Source organism: Puma concolor, chromosome D3 (genome assembly GCF_028749965.1).
Source record: "Puma concolor isolate L17-30 chromosome D3, mPumCon1.1.hap2, whole genome shotgun sequence".
NCBI classification, from domain to species: domain Eukaryota; kingdom Metazoa; phylum Chordata; class Mammalia; order Carnivora; family Felidae; genus Puma; species Puma concolor.
Window position 1 is genome coordinate 34,737,357 of NC_141678.1, and position 15,604 is coordinate 34,752,960.

At 41.3% G+C, this 15,604-nt stretch overlaps 1 protein-coding gene and 2 long non-coding RNA genes across 4 annotated transcripts in view; 1 reads left to right on the forward strand and 2 right to left on the reverse strand.

The window, feature by feature from the left end:
- The window catches only part of VAPA (VAMP associated protein A), a 45,385-nt gene extending 33,235 nt beyond the window's left edge, over window positions 1–12,150 (reverse strand). The window contains exon 1 of one of the 2 annotated variants that reach the window (XM_025931469.2): window positions 11,808–12,150. In XM_025931469.2, the coding sequence (XP_025787254.1) occupies window positions 11,808–11,886 (79 nt within the window). In that variant the 5' untranslated portion in view covers window positions 11,887–12,150. The remainder of the gene's footprint in view (window positions 1–11,807) is intronic. The other variant, XM_025931470.2, reaches the window with a different exon arrangement.
- LOC147575489 (uncharacterized) lies at window positions 804–10,893 on the reverse strand. The gene is made up of 2 exons (XR_015242434.1): window positions 6,887–10,893; window positions 804–6,654 (listed from the first exon to the last, which is right to left on the reverse strand). It is a non-coding gene; the product is annotated as an uncharacterized LOC147575489 (long non-coding RNA).
- LOC112868452 (uncharacterized) lies at window positions 10,981–14,180 on the forward strand. The gene is made up of 2 exons (XR_003224282.2): window positions 10,981–11,099; window positions 12,786–14,180. It is a non-coding gene; the product is annotated as an uncharacterized LOC112868452 (long non-coding RNA).
- Window positions 14,181–15,604: the final 1,424 nt, after the last annotated feature.

Sequence of the window (15,604 nt, forward strand, 5' to 3'; positions counted from 1 at the left end):
AAGCACTTATTTTATAATCAGATGGGACTTTTAAACATGTACACATATTAGTTTCATTTGTTCATGAAATCTTTTATTTGTAACGTGCTGGAGGAAAACTGAAAAGATTCAGAAAAACACATCTGAGGATTTCACTGTCATTGAAGTTTTTGGCAGTGGGAAAAGTACTCAGCAAACAAGACCAAGTGATTCATCTTCCCTGATAAGTTATAAAGGTAATTTTTTTAATAGAGAAAACAACTAAACAGGAAACAAAGATACCCTATACCTTTAAAAGTATGGTAGTCACTCCAATTCATGTCAGATTATCCAAGTACTAAAGTAAATATATATATAAATGGATATATGTATGTACACGGATATGTATGGAAGCACAGAGCTACAAAATAAAAGCTGTAAAAATGCAGGCCCATAAGAAACCTAACAAATTGTATTGCAAGCTAAGTATTTTAAAGTCCTCTCATGTTAATTCTTTTTTAGTTAATATCTATTTGTAAAAATGGTAACTGAATTTAATCACACCCTTAAAAAGCTAAAATACACATTAACTACACTAATTCATTTAAACCTGAATTTTGAAAACAGTACAAAATGTTCACGATTACTCTAGTTATAAGAACATTCCAAATGCCAGTGAAAAGCAACCAGGCAAACTATGTCATATCAATGACAAGTCTTCAAAAACATCTATGTGAATCTTTTTCCCATAAAAATTTAAGACACTGGTTTTAGATTATTTTCATAAAGTGAAGTATGTGGACAATCATTAAGTTGAACATATTTTCACAAATTATGAAGTCCAATCTTGTTTAATCAATGAATTTATTATGAAGAACAAAAATCACACTTAAGAGTTTATTATAAAGATACAAAGAGTCTCTAGGACACAGGAAATGAAGTATAGCTGGCCTCAAAAGAAGAGGCTGCCTTCAAGAGAAACTGGTTCCTGGGACTTCAAGATCTCTGGCCTGCTTTTCTCTCCCTCTTCTCTCTCAACGGAGTTACTTCTGCTTAAACGTGGCACAAATCAGCCTGCTTTAAAGACCTAAAGCCTAGCATCTAAACTAAGTGTGTTTAAAGGGGCGGCATCAAAATTTTGACTAATCAGTCATCAGCATATGTATTGGCTGGCCCTGGGTTAAGGTGCTCACCATGAAACAATCAACACTGGGGGAAGAGGGATCCTAAAAATCTATCTGCTGCTTAGAGCCACCTGGCTCTTTAACAGAATCTATAAACAGAAGCCATTCTCAGAGAAGTAAATACCCCCAAACAAACTTGTCATACTTCTTACAAGAGACCATCAATTGATGCCAATAGCAAGAGCTCAAAGAAACGACACATTTATATAGTTATGATTTACAAATTAGATTTAGATATATAAATAAGATCTACTTTGAGATAATCATGGTTTTCTATTTGTCTTTATATACCTTGATTTGTGATCTGTTACTGGAAGGTTGCAAACATTGGACTTGTTTTCTATTTACCCTTCTATAACTTGCCCTATTATTAAAAAAAATTAAGACCTCAGACTATTAACACTTAAAATATTAATTACAAATTAAACAAAATACTACAGGAAGGACAAATGAAAACCTTCTGATCTCATCTTCCGAAGCTATCTAGTAACAAAACAATTTTAAGTTTTTCTCTCTTATAAAAAAGAGTTCACTGTATAAAAAAAGAATTCACTGTAGAAGTCCTGGAAAACAGAAAAGTAAAAATACAAAAGACACTCACATCCTAAAGTAGAGCCAATGACTTGCTAACATTTTCTTTCCAATCTTTTTTCTTGCACATATTACCATAAACAGGCTCATATTTATGCAACTTTTTAATGCGGAAGTAAGGCTGTTACCACCAATCAACATCACTAAAACTGGGAAAACCAGACACTGTCTATCCCTGATGTGACACAATTCCATCCATGAAGTATTTTTACCACCAAATACTGACCTAAATCTAATCAAGCCCTCAAATCTAAATCCAAATTTACAGGAAAGACATCCCACACATACCTAGACTATTTGACAATTCAACCACCTGATCTTCTCAACAAGAGTATGATTAAAAAAAAAAAAAAAAAAGTGGGGGAAGCAGTGTTTAAAATTAAGACTCAGATACACGACAAACAAATGCAATGTGTAAGCTGAACAAACCAGCTAAAAAACAGACATACGGGGGAGACCGGGTGGCTCAGACACTTAAGCATCAGCTGAGGTCATGATCTCACCATTCCTGAGTTTGAGCCTACTTCAGACTATACATTGACAGTGCAGAGCCTGCTTAGGATTCTCTTTCTCTCCCTCTTTCTGTCCGTACCCTGCTCGCTTTCTCTCTCTCAAAATAAATAAACTTTAAAAAATAAAAAATAGAAGTACATACAAGTGAGGAAATCTTCAACAGGTTAAATATTAGATGATGTTAAATAATTATTTTTGGTTTTAAGATAATGACATCACAACTATGTAAAGAAAATGTCTGTTTATTAGAAAAGCAAACTCAAGTATTTAGGTTTGAAATGTCGTTATCCAGAATCTATACAGCAGCTGGGGCGCCTGGGTGGCTCAGTAGGTTAAGTGTCCAACTTCGGCTCAGGTAATGATCTCACAGTTCGTGAGTTCGAGCCCCACCTAGGGCTCTGTGCTGACACCTCAGAGCCTGGAGCCTGCTTTGGATCCTATGTCTCCCTCTCTCTGTCCCTCTGCCACTCACGATTTGTCTCTCTCTCCTTCTCTCTCGAAAATAAACATTAAAAAAAAAATACACAGCAAACAAAAACTAAACAAATATAAAATGCTAATAATCATTAAACTTAAGTATATGAAATTTAAGTATATAAAAGTTCATTATGCTTTTACGAATGTTTGAAAGCTTTCATAAGAAGTTTTAAACTTTCTATCTAGTAATCTGTGTCCCATTTCAGTTATAATAAACAAGGATTTGCATACAATAGCTCCCTTCTTACATTTAATTTTCTTCTAAAACAACTTTTTAAGGTTGAGGATCCATCCTGTATTAACCACTTTCTCCTCTGAAAGGCAGATAAGACTTCAATGAATCTATCAAGGTTAAGATACAAAAGCATAAGAAAAAGATCAGGAAGTGCGTCTAAAAAAATAAAAGGGTGCTTACTAAACTCTCTTCACAGAACATCTCTGCATGGTAAAGGAAGGACTTACTTAAAGGAAATTAAAAGGTAACTAATACAGGGGCACCTGGGTGGCTCAGTCCATTATGCATCTGACTAGATTTCAGCTCAGGTCATGATCTGAATGTAGTGAGATCAAGCCCCACAGGTTCCACACTGGGCCTCTGTACTGGATGTGGAGCCTGCTTGAAGATTCTCTCTCTCTCTCCCTTTACCCCTCCCCTGCTCGCTTTCAGTCTAAAATATAAAATTAATAAAAGGTAACTAATGCAGTAAACCAATAAGAAAATTACCAATACTGACAATCAGAAAATATTAAACTCTGAAGTATAACTCAAGTTTTCCCAATTCCTTACACTATAAAACCCTGGATTGTGGGTAACTTGGTCTGCAAGTGTTCCGCAAGACAAGCAAACATTTTCAATAAATTTCAACTTGATAAATGAGTGATATATTGCGATACGAGTAGTACATGATGCCGAACATCACATGATCACAACTGAGCCAATGGTTAAATTTGCTTTGATATACGAGAGCTTTGAATTACAGCAGGTTTCCGGAACAAATTATGTTCACAAACCAATGTTTTACTGTATATTATTTGTCTACTTTACTGAAAAATCGTGTTTTCTTTTTGTTCTCAGATGTCACACATATTCAAAATCCTTAGGGCCAGAACACCGAGGAAATCACCTAATCCTGCCTGTCACTCCACAAATGAAAAAGGTGAAGCACAAAAAAGAAAAAAAAAATCTATGGTTAGTCAGCTTTTAACAAAATACCTTATTATCCCTTTCCCGAAACTAAAAAATTTTAAAACCACAACTACCTGCAAAGGCAGATGAAAAACCCTACAGAAAAAAGATCCAAGACGAAAAACATGGGAATTATAGGAGAAACCACTGGAGTCCTATCCATACATCAACTTTATTGGGCAATCACCCATGCCAGATCCTGTTACCATGGATGTAAAAATAAAAGAAATAAATATATCCTCAAGTAGTTAACCTAAAGTTTGGGAGAGAAAAAATACGTAAATATAAATACTGTGTTATGTGGTATGTAAGTGCTGATTATCACAGATAAGCACAGGCTTCAATAGTGGCCTGAAGAAAGCAGTGACCAACTTGGACTGCAAGAATCCAAGACTTCACAAAAGGAAGAGATTCTTGGAGACTCCTTGACAGATATGAGGGAGAATAATATTCTGGACAGAGCATGTGCAAAGTCTTGCAACAGCTTAAAGTGTTTGGGAAAATGGTTTCATATAACCTAAAGCTATGTGTAGAAGAGAAATGGGGTGGCAGGCAGTGGATTCTGGACTTTTTCATCTACATAATGGGAAAATATGCCAGGTTCTTTATTAACCAAGGGAGCAAGAATATGAGGTTTGCATTTTACAAAGGGTAGTTCTAGCAGCAGTATGGCTAAAGAGAGAGACACTAGAGAAAAGCAGGCCTGTTTACAGACTAGTAGAGAAAAGACAAGAGATAATCACCTGAAATAATTCCCCAAAGCCCAGACTTCTCCCTGAAAAACACATCCATATAACCAAAACCTACTAGTTACCTTTTCATTAATATCTTGGAGGGTCCTAAACACATCTAACATACCTAATGAGATGAGGATCCTCATCCTACCACTCTCCCACAACCCCAAGTAAAATGCACGTGGTCCTCATTCAAATATCCACTGTTTCTTTTTTTTTAATTTTTTAAAAATATTTATTTTTGAGAGACAGAGACAGATCGTGAGCAGGGGAGGGGCAGAGGGAGAGAGAGGGAGACACAGAATCTGAAGCAGGCTCCAGGCTCTGACCTGTTGGCACAGAGCCCAACGTGGGGTTCGAACTCATGGACTGTGAGATCATGACCTGGGCCAAAGTCAGACCCTTAACCGACTGAGCCACCCAGGCGCCCCTCCAGTGTTTCCTTTTTTAGCTCAGCACACAGCACCACCATTCCTCCAGTTACATAAGCGAGGAATCTCAGAGACGGCCAAGATACCTGTACTCTCTGTGAGCATATCTAATAGACCACCAAGTTTCACTGGCTTGATCCTCCTGAACTTTTCACCATCTCTAATACCAGTCCCTCAAATCAAGTAGTCACCTCTTGCCTGGACTGAGGAAACTAATTCATCTCTATCTCCCTTCTAATACTACTTTACGTTACCAGAATTATGTTTTTTTAAGTTTGTTTGTTTATTTATTTATTTATTTAGAGAGAAGCAGAGACCGTGTAAATGGGGGAGGAACAGAGAGAGAAGACAGAGAATCCCCAGCAGGCTCAGCACTGTCAGCATGGAACCCATGAAACTGTGAGATCATGACCTAAGCCTAAACCATGGACATTTAACCAACTGAGCCACCCAGGCGCCCCCAGAATTATGGCTTTTTTTTAAATACAAATGTGATTATCACTCCATTCCCTCTATTTCTACCATTCCACCCACTTAAATCTCTCAGTGGGCTAGGATAAAAACAAAACTCTTTAGTCAACCTACAAACCAGCACCACACTCACCTTGGCTGTCTCCACTACTGTTACACTGACTCAGGCTTGTAAATAACATGAGATATTACTTTAACAGGTTAAGTAACAGTAAACGCTTCATGTTCCCTCCTGCCACAGGATCTTTGTAAACACATGCTGCTTCTACTGTATTTTTCTTTCTTTTTCACCTAGGTTAATAGCTTCTACTCATATTAGAAAATCTTAATCCAATTGTGTCTTCCCTGACCAGGAAGATATTTTACTTTTTTTTAATTTTTTTTTTTAATGTTTATTCACTTTTGAGAGAGAGAGACAGCGCGCAAGCAGGGGAGGGGCAGAGAGAGATGGAGACACAGAATCCAAAGCAGGCTCCAAGCTCTGAGCTGTCAGCATAGAGCCCAATGCAGGGCTCGAACCCATGAATTGTGAGATCATGACCTGAGCCGAAGGCAGACGCTTAACTGGCTGAGCTACCCACACGCCCCCATTTTTTACATTTTTAGAGCACTACACTCCTCTTCATAGTTACATTTCCTTCTTCTAATTAGACAATTAGTGTCTATCTCTCCCATTAGAACTGCCTCATGAAAACAAAGATTGTATTTTACTCAAACTGTAATTCTAACACTTATTCAACACTTACTACATAGAGCAGAAAGTCAAATCTTTATTGTATAAACAAATTAAAATAAGTGAATTTAAAAATAAAGCTTCATTAAAGGGTACAGATTCAAGAATTATCCCTGGGATGTAGAAATACAGATTTTAATTAGTAGACATACAGAGTATTTCTGTATGAGTAATCACGATGCCACCAAAATATTAAAAAGATGGGAAGACACACAGGCTTGGGTTGTAAAAAACAAAAACAAACAAAAAAAAAAAAACACCTGTTTGGGATATGCTGAGTTTGAAGTGTCTGGGTTGCAACTCAAATCCAGATAGTCACTAAGTAATTCTAAAACTGACAACAAACTCCCAATTAAAATACAAATTTGAGGGGCGCCTGGGTGGCGCAGTCGGTTAAGCGTCCGACTTCAGCCAGGTCACGATCTCGCACTCCGTGAGTTCGAGCCCCGCGTCGGGCTCTGGGCTGATGGCTCGGAGCCTGGAGCCTGTTTCCGATTCTGTGTCTCCCTCTCTCTGCCCCTCCCCCGTTCATGCTCTGTCTCTCTCTGTCCCAAAAATAAATAAACGTTGAAAAAAAAAAAAATTTAAAATACAAATTTGAGGGACACCTGGGTGGCTCAGTCGGTTAAGCACCCAACTTCAGCTCAGGTCATGATCTCAGGGTTCATGAGTTCGAGCCCCCTGTCTGGCTTCTGTGCTGACAGCTCAGAGCCTGGAGCCTGCTTTGGATTCTCTGCCTCCTTCTCTCTCTCTGCCATTTTCCTGGCTTGTGCGCTCTCTCTCTCAAAATTAAACAAATAAACATTAAAAAAAAATACAAATTTGAGTGTGTACCAACATGTGCAAAGAGAGCAAGGAAAAGAAAGAGAAGCCATCAAAACAGTGAGACTGAACAAGGAAAGTTTACAGAGATAAAACAAAAAACAAATCAGAACCTCAGAAACATTAGCATTTAAAAAGCCCACAAATGAGACAATAAAGGGAGCAAATTAGAAAATTAGAAGTATATGGAAGTGAAAACAATTGTTTAAAAAGTGGAAATGCCGATAATGTCAAGTGCCAAAGAGAGATAAAAATTGGAAATGATCAATGTGGCTGGCAATCAATAAGCAGTGAGGAGAGAGTAGTACTACAGTGAACAGGAGGTGAGATACAGGACAGATAGTGAATGAACATGGACTATTTTTCCAAGAAGTTTGACTGCAAAGGAAATGAGGGACAGGGAGGGACATGTACCAGAAGGAGTTGGGAGTCAAAGAAGTATTTTGTTTGCTTCTTTTTAAAATGAAAAAATTAAGTGTAGTTGTATGTTTAAAAGAAGAACCCAGTGATTGAAAACATGAGAGGGAAAATATCTGAGGGAACATGGTCTAAGCGTGAGTCATGAGGGATTTTACCTTAATCAACAAAAACAGCAGAACAAACAAGCTTGGATATGAGGAGGGTTTTTCTTTCTCAGGCAAGAAAGTATGGATGTGTGCAGATGAGCAGGTGTTACAAGAGAAGACAGCACAAAATGGAAGGGCTTAAATGCCACACTAAAAAAAAAAAAAAAAAAATCAGACTTTTATCCAGTGGGCAATCAAGAGCTACTTGAAAGCTTTTAAGGAATGGAGTAGTAAGACGTCATCCGTGGCCCAGGAAAGGGGGGAAATCACCTCAGGGATCTATCTGATGCAGCCACTGTGAAATAGGAGCTGATGCGAAACACCTAAAAATGTGCCAAGTATCTGCCAAGAGCAAAAGTACTCTCTATCCTCATTTGTACTTCTTAGTAACGTGCTATTCAAAGATGCTCTGGCTGACACACCACAGGTTCCTGGGGTCCTCAGAAAGCTTAATTTTCTTTATTGGCATGATATTGTGACGGGCCACCTTCAACACAACAGTTTTGCTCTATTTTCCTTTCTCGGATTATTAGTAGGAAGAATATGTTCACAATTTATTTTAGCATTTTCTAAATTTCCTTCTTCCAACTTTTCTCCAAAACTACTAGTAAGTAGGAAAAACAAAATGTATACTACAAAGGAAGAAATTTCATAATAGTAAAAAATTTAAGGACCAAAAAAATAGCCTCTCATATGTTAACATCAAATTTCAAATCTGAATTCTGTGTCAAATTACTGCCAGGGTTTCAACATAATTTGAAAATACCTACCTCTTTTTCATTAAACCAATGCAACAGAAGAGCTACTGTAGAATTCGTTACACCATTATAAAAGCACTTTCATATACTGACAATCATATCAAACAAAATTTTTTAATATTGACTTATTTTTGGGAGAATGCAAGCAGAGGAGGGGCAGAGAGAGGGGGACAGAGGATCGGAAGCGGGCTCGCGCCGACAGGCTAACAGCAATCAAGTCTGGATGTGGGGCTTGAACTCACGAACCTCGAGATCATGACCTGAGCCGAAGGCTGGACGCTCAACCGACTGAACCACCCAGGTGCCCCTAAAACAAAATTTTTAAGTAAGATACAAAGGTATTTAAAAAATGCATTAAACTGGTATCTGTTTCTCCATAATTGTGCAAAATGCTGATAATTCGTACCAAGATGATTGTTAGGCATGTGACAGAAAAATTCACCACCTATGCTCAGAATGATTAAATGAGTCACTTAAGAGAATCCATCCTAGTCAAACGTAGAGTTCAAACTAATTCGAATAAACCTACTAAATGATAAAGAATTTTGCAAACTATCTTTTAATAGACTTAAACTAAAATTTACAGGTGATTTAGGGCAAGTCAGAATGAAATGACTTTATAGCCTTATCAAACTAAGCATACATTGTTGATTCTAAATGAGTCTCCTAGTGTTGAACTGTGCAACTGAATACATCAAAGCAAATGATTTACCTCTGACTAGAAGAATAAGATTAAGAAAGAATCAAATGACACCAAAGGTCACCTCCCAATTCATCCTATCCCTCCTCCTTCCCAATCCTCTCCTTTATCCCACCCTAGAACAGAAGCACACAGCAAACTGACAGGGTACTTAAGTATAAGCCACATGTTCTCTCCCATCAGGGGTTGAGTAAACAACCACTCCCTAGCCCAATCCTTCCCCCCAAAATGAAAATAAGCCTCTTCTAAGAAAGCTTCCTAACGGGCGGGCTTCTTTCTTCATTCAAGTTTTGCCTCTTGTTACAGCACCTATCTGCCTTTTGCGTCTCCCTCACTAGTCTCAGAGTTCTTCAAGGGCAAAGATAAAACCTAACAGTTTACTGTTTGACCGTATACTTTTCCCATTAAACTACAATCTGTAAATCCTTTCCCCACCTTGTTTAGCACTCAAGGCCTAAACAGAAACTAGTAACTTGAATTAGTCTTAATCAAATCTAGGGATGGCACAAAGCTTTCAGTAAGCGTTTGCTAAGTGGCCCAGCTGAATGTGTTTCTATAAACATTTCAATGAAACACTTTTTTTAAAGTCAATTTTAAAAAGTGGTTATAGATGTCCAAACTTTTAAAAATGGTCCTCGTGAATTACTTTCATCCTAACACAAGAAGAACCTGTTCTATAATCATAAGTAATAACTCTTCAATACCTGAAGTAAGTGAACTATATGAATATTACTGTGTATGGTTTTAGGTGGTTTTTTTTTGTTTTTAGCTTGTTCTCCACTATTATTAGTCTCTTACTATGGCAACATTACAACTTCTCTAGGGAGAAAGCTTCAAACACTGTAGACATTTCCTGGCCTAAAATTGGCTTTTTAATGATTCTAAGTCCCTAATGGTAATACACACATGCTCATCTAGTAAAAGAAATTTACTTTGTAAACTCAGCCTGTCAAAAAGTAAAAGCAAAAATTCTTGTAACTTCTCAAAAATATATGTTATATACGATTATAGAGATTTACATTAAATTCCTCCAACCAAAGACAATGTCTACCTAAAATAAGTTAATTTCATGATTCCCCAAAGGTGTTTTTTTTTTCTTTCAGCTAAAGCTATGTGACAGCATGCCACACACATGAACTTGTTACAATAAGACGCACTTAGTGCCCCTCAAAATATTTAAGAGTGGTCTTGAAACCCTTACTAGAAAAGGAGCTCACTTACATTTCCACTCAAAGATATTTGGAAATGTACTACAAAGCTTACAAAATAAAGAAGTTACACAATATTACTCTCATAATACCAGAAGACAGTATTTTAAAATCCCTGAAACTATTCAAAACGTTTCCTATGGAAAACAATTGTTTTTCCTTTGGACTCAATCTTGTACAACAGCGAAGGATTTCATTTGTTTTAAGCACTGGAATAGCTACACATTTCACAAAAATTTTCTCATGGGAGCTGCTGAAATTGAAATACAAGATAAGGAATCATCCAAAAGGCGATTCGCAATACACTTAAACGAAGACAGCAAGGAAGCTGCTTTTGGATCTCCACACACTTTCAGTATTCTTAAAAAGAAACTAGTTTAACTCTCTTCCCTAAAGTACCGAAATGGGCCAAGGGGCCCCTTAGATTGTTCCTCAGGAATCACCAAAATCGGACTAACAATTCATCACAGGCGTTGCTACAAAATATACAAGGACGCTCCAGAGCTGAGTAACACCTCATCGGCCCCCACATAAACCGCAACGCAAAGGCAAAAGTCACCAATACGGAAGATTCCGCAGCAAATAAGCTAAGTTAAGGGGCTAAACAAGAGCAGACAAACACCAGGTCCGCCCTGCACAGAAGGTGAGCTGAAATGTCACACGGGAGGACCAGGAAGACGTCTACTATTAACCTACTACTATCAATTCCCGGGCTGACGCATAGCCTTCCTGCCCGCACGCGCTTGGGTCTCTGCCAACACAATCGGGTAAGTCATAACCAGAGAACTTCACGGGCTTCTCCGCCTCCCTAGCGCTCCAGGTACCCGACAGAGAGTTCTAAACAAGGTAAAAAGGGAGGTAGCAACTCCCTCTGCGAGGGCCGAGGGCCGGCTCCACCCAGGCCCTGCTCGAGGCCGAAGGGTGGTTCTCTCTCGGAACCGAGTCCAGGGCCGCCGCACCGCTGCCTCGCCTCTCGCCTCCCACCGCCGCTGACAGCCGGCGCCGGCGACCGACGCACTTGCGCCACCCCCAGAGCCCCCCTTCCCGCCGCAGACCAGAGCGCACGCTCTAAGGTCACCGCCCACCCACAGCCTCCCAGACAACGCCCGACGGCCCTCGGGGGCCAAGGACAAGTGCCAGGCGCGGGCAGCGGCGCGGACAGCACCCGGGAGGCGCCCCCGCGGGACCGCAAGATGGCGGCGGCGGCGGCGGGGCCAGGGCCGGGCCCCTCCGCCTCGCCCCGGCCGGCGCGCGCACCGAGGCGCAAGCGGGCGAGGGAGGGAGCGGGCCGGGCGCGGAGCAGGCGGGCCGAGGGCAGAAGCGGGGCGCAGCCGGAGAATGGAAAGTGCCGGGCCGTGGGGGAGGGGACGCTCACTCGCGGCCAGCCGCCGACCTTCCCTCAACCCCCCCCCCACCCACCCTAAATCTCGCCGTCCGCCCGCCCCACCCCGGTCAGCTGCCCTCTCCCTGCCTACCTTTGAATTTGAGGTCTGTGGGCGGGTCGAGGACCAGGATCTGCTCGTGCTTCGCCATGGCCCCGGAGGCGGACGCCATCGGAGAGACAGCGCAGAGCGGGGGCGCGCCCGCGGCGGCGGTTTGCTAGCTGGGGGCGGGGGACGACGGCGGCGCCGGCTCGGCCGAGCTCTATGATGCGGCCAGCTCACCGCTCCCGAACCCCCGACGCCTGCCGCTCTGTGGCCGGGCCACTGGGCCGCCCGCTGGGTCAGCAGCTCCGGGTCTCACAACTGACTCAACCCCACACCAGCCGCCGCGGCCACGCGCACTGCGATCCTCGGCGCCCCACGTGACGGCCCCTGCGTGCCTACGTGCGCGCCCCGGCGGCCGGGAGCCCCTAGCTCTCGTCCCGCCCTCAAGTCCTGCCCAGCGCGGCGCCGGCTGGTGCGCCTGCGCAATCTGGGCCTCTCGGCCGCCGGGAGCTCGAGCTGTCAGGGGAACGGGTGTGGGCAGGGGGCGGAGCTAAGCCCCGTGGCACCGACGCGATGCGCAACGCAGGGCAGAAGGGCGCAATCTTTGGTCACGTTTAGCTCCGATTACGAAAGTGGAGTAACTGCTATAGCAGCACATCACCATCTTCCAAGTGAGAATGCCTAGTGGAAGGAAAGAGTGGTCAGGTTCATTCACTACAACTCCCAGCATACCAGTGGGGCCTGGCCCTTGTGCGGCACTGCGCGATGCTTGCTGGGAATTGTAGTAGTGGCTGTTTGTGGGCGGGAAGGAGACTGAGGTCCGTTGGCGGCGAATGGGGTGGGGCTCGCTGACGCTCATTTTTGGCTCTCAGATATCGTCTCGTCTGTGCTAAGGAGAAAAAAAAAATTTTTTTTTTTGAAAACTGACCCGAGATCTCCCGCTTAGAAATATAAAATATGCCCTGTGGAAAACAGGCCAGGATTTGTCAATCTGTTCTCTAAATCGACCCATCCCTCTGTTGGTAGGGCTACATTCTCTGTCGTATTCCAAGCCAACGTCTACTGCTTCCTGAATTCAATCCAGTGATGGAAAGCAAATGAGGAAACACACCACGTTTAGGAAGCAAACGCGGCGTTGGAGAAATCTGACAAGGCACATTTACCAAGCTAGAAATAGAAGTCAAAATCTACAGCGTTCAGTTGCTGGCGTCTGTTCTTGGGTTTTATTAATGATAGACCAAAACCGAAACAGTTGTTCACGTTCCCGTATTGGAAATGAATTCCATCTGCATCGTTATGATAGCGTGTAGTAAACTGAACCAAATGAGGAAAATCTCGTGAGCAAAGGTGGTGACAAATCTTTCCCCGATTGCCAGGGTAATCAGGGACAGGAACATCAAATGAAACAAATGAACGTGCCGTAAATAAATCTGTCCAGTGCTACTTGAAGTCTCTAGGAAGCACCACAAAAGAAAGGACATATTGATGCTGCCACCACGAAGGAGGAGCCCAGTTTGTCTTGAAAATAAATGAGCAAATGAACAGTAATCTAAGCTTAGGCACAAAGTCCAAAGTTTTCAAGTGCAAAAAATATATCAAAGCCCATCTGGGAATAGCTCTCCAGAATAGCTAACCTAGCATCCGCAGAAGATTGCACTACACAAGAAGAATGTATCTTAAGCCGTGAAAAACCTCGGAGGATGGGATGGGAGTGCTTAAATAGTTTGAAAAGTATATTCTAAATTTACCTTTCCTTTGATTTCTTTTTATTCACAAAATTTATTTTGAAATTTCAATCATCATTAAAGGAAAATACAACGATTGTATGTTTACCAAAAGAGGGCTTAAGGTTAAAAAAAAAAAAAAAAAGGTAAGGTTAACAAGTACTCCATAGGATGGTGTCTCACACATGTTTAGTTGTGAACCGACAACCCGAAGCTGTCACAACTTCCAGTATCTTTGCTTGCCTCGGAACTGTTATCCATGGGCAAATTAGCCTTGGCTGAACTGGCTTCTCCACGGCTAGACAGACATTTCTCTTACCGGAAAGAATTTGGGAATCCCAGTGTACAAACAGCAATTAGCAAGTATAACATGCTGAGGAAGTTCTCAGTCACTTCCATATGGGACAACGGTTGCCCCTTCACCATGAATTCAATGGGAAGCCTGGATTGGATGTATTCCAGTTTTCCAGTCCATTTAAGTCATCACCTTTGGGCTCAACCGTTTTTGTCTTCTCAATATGGCTTCAAATATCATATAGATATAGGTCTTAAACTCTATAAGAATTTATCTGGTAGTCTAAGAATACATGAAACATCTTTGGAATAATTCCCCTATTACTATTTTAGAGCATTAAATTCACAATGACTCAGAGTCCTCCTGAATCGTCTATTCCTCATTAAATAGTGCACTATTTAAGTGGCTTCTGCTTTGGTATTTATGAATACGTTTCTTCCAGCAGTTCAAAGATCCTTACAAACATCATCACACTCTTCTCAGAACAACTGAATATCAGCAAGTTTTACTTTTGTCGTTAAATAGAGAAATGAAAACGCAGGTGAGAACATCTCATGGCAGTAATAGAGCTAAACTATGGGGGAGAAGTTGCCCAATTTTCCATCCTGTGCATTTTTGCCTTTCCCAAAGCCGCAACGAAATGAAAACTGAAAATGATTAAGAGAACAATGTTCATTGTTTGCGCTTGCTCTCTCACTCGTGTGCAATCCCTCTCTCTCTAAGGTTTTATATATATATATACACACACACACACACACACACACACACATATACACATATATATGTATATATATATAAAGAGAACTTTAGATAAAGTTCTCTTAAGGTATTAGCAAAGAGAGAAAGTATATATACATATATGTTGAGTATATGTATACTCAAGTATATTTCTCTAGCTACTAAGAAGTTTTTATGAGTCTCAGAAGTATGAAGTCCTTGAATATTACTTCGACGCACTTGAATCACTAATAATATTCACCTTTGGACGGATTATCTCATAGGTTTGGCAAGGATAAAAATAAAAAAGAAGTTACCAGTACCTATGGTAACAAAGTATAACCATCTTCTCCATAGTTAAACACGTTAAACTTTTTATAAAGGTGCTCTGTGATTTTGAATTTGTATATGATCAGTTATTCTCAGTGGAATACAACTCAGTAAACATTGAAACGCTCATACCTGCAATAAACATTGAGGCAGTAAAGCGTGTTGAGTAAGAGTACAGACCTTGGGTCTGAACTGCTTGGTTCAAGTCCTGTTTACCACCATATGATCTTAGCAGCTTACATCACCTCCCTGTGCCTGTTCTACATGTGTAAACTGGGGAGGCTACAAATACCTACATCTGAGGCTTGTTGTGAGAATGAAATGAGTTAACACACACGGAGAGCTTAGGGTGGTGCCCGGATCCAGCATTGTTGCCTTATACATGCTACATGTGGAATTGTTGCTGTGTGCCCGGGACCGTGGTAGGTGCTGGTGGCATAATGGTGAGCCAGTAGACGTGGTCTCTGCCCCTGTAGGGCTACATCCAAGCAGGAGAGACAAACATGAAGTAGCTCTCTTGTGGCTAGGATTCTGTTCTTGAAGGAAGTTTGAGTAGTAAAATACACTCCAACGAGATTTGAAAGTTAGACGTGAGAGTAAAGGCCAGCTTTCTGTCCCTTCTGGCTGTTTTCTGCTGAGGCAAGGCGAGGACCCCCAGACACTTGCAGTTTTCTGCACCAACACTCCAGCGGCCATTTACTAGCTTGCTTCCTGGATGTCAAGAGACCGTTGTTACAGGTCAGCAGGAGCAGCGGCCCTTTCTTGGCTCCAGCTTCCTG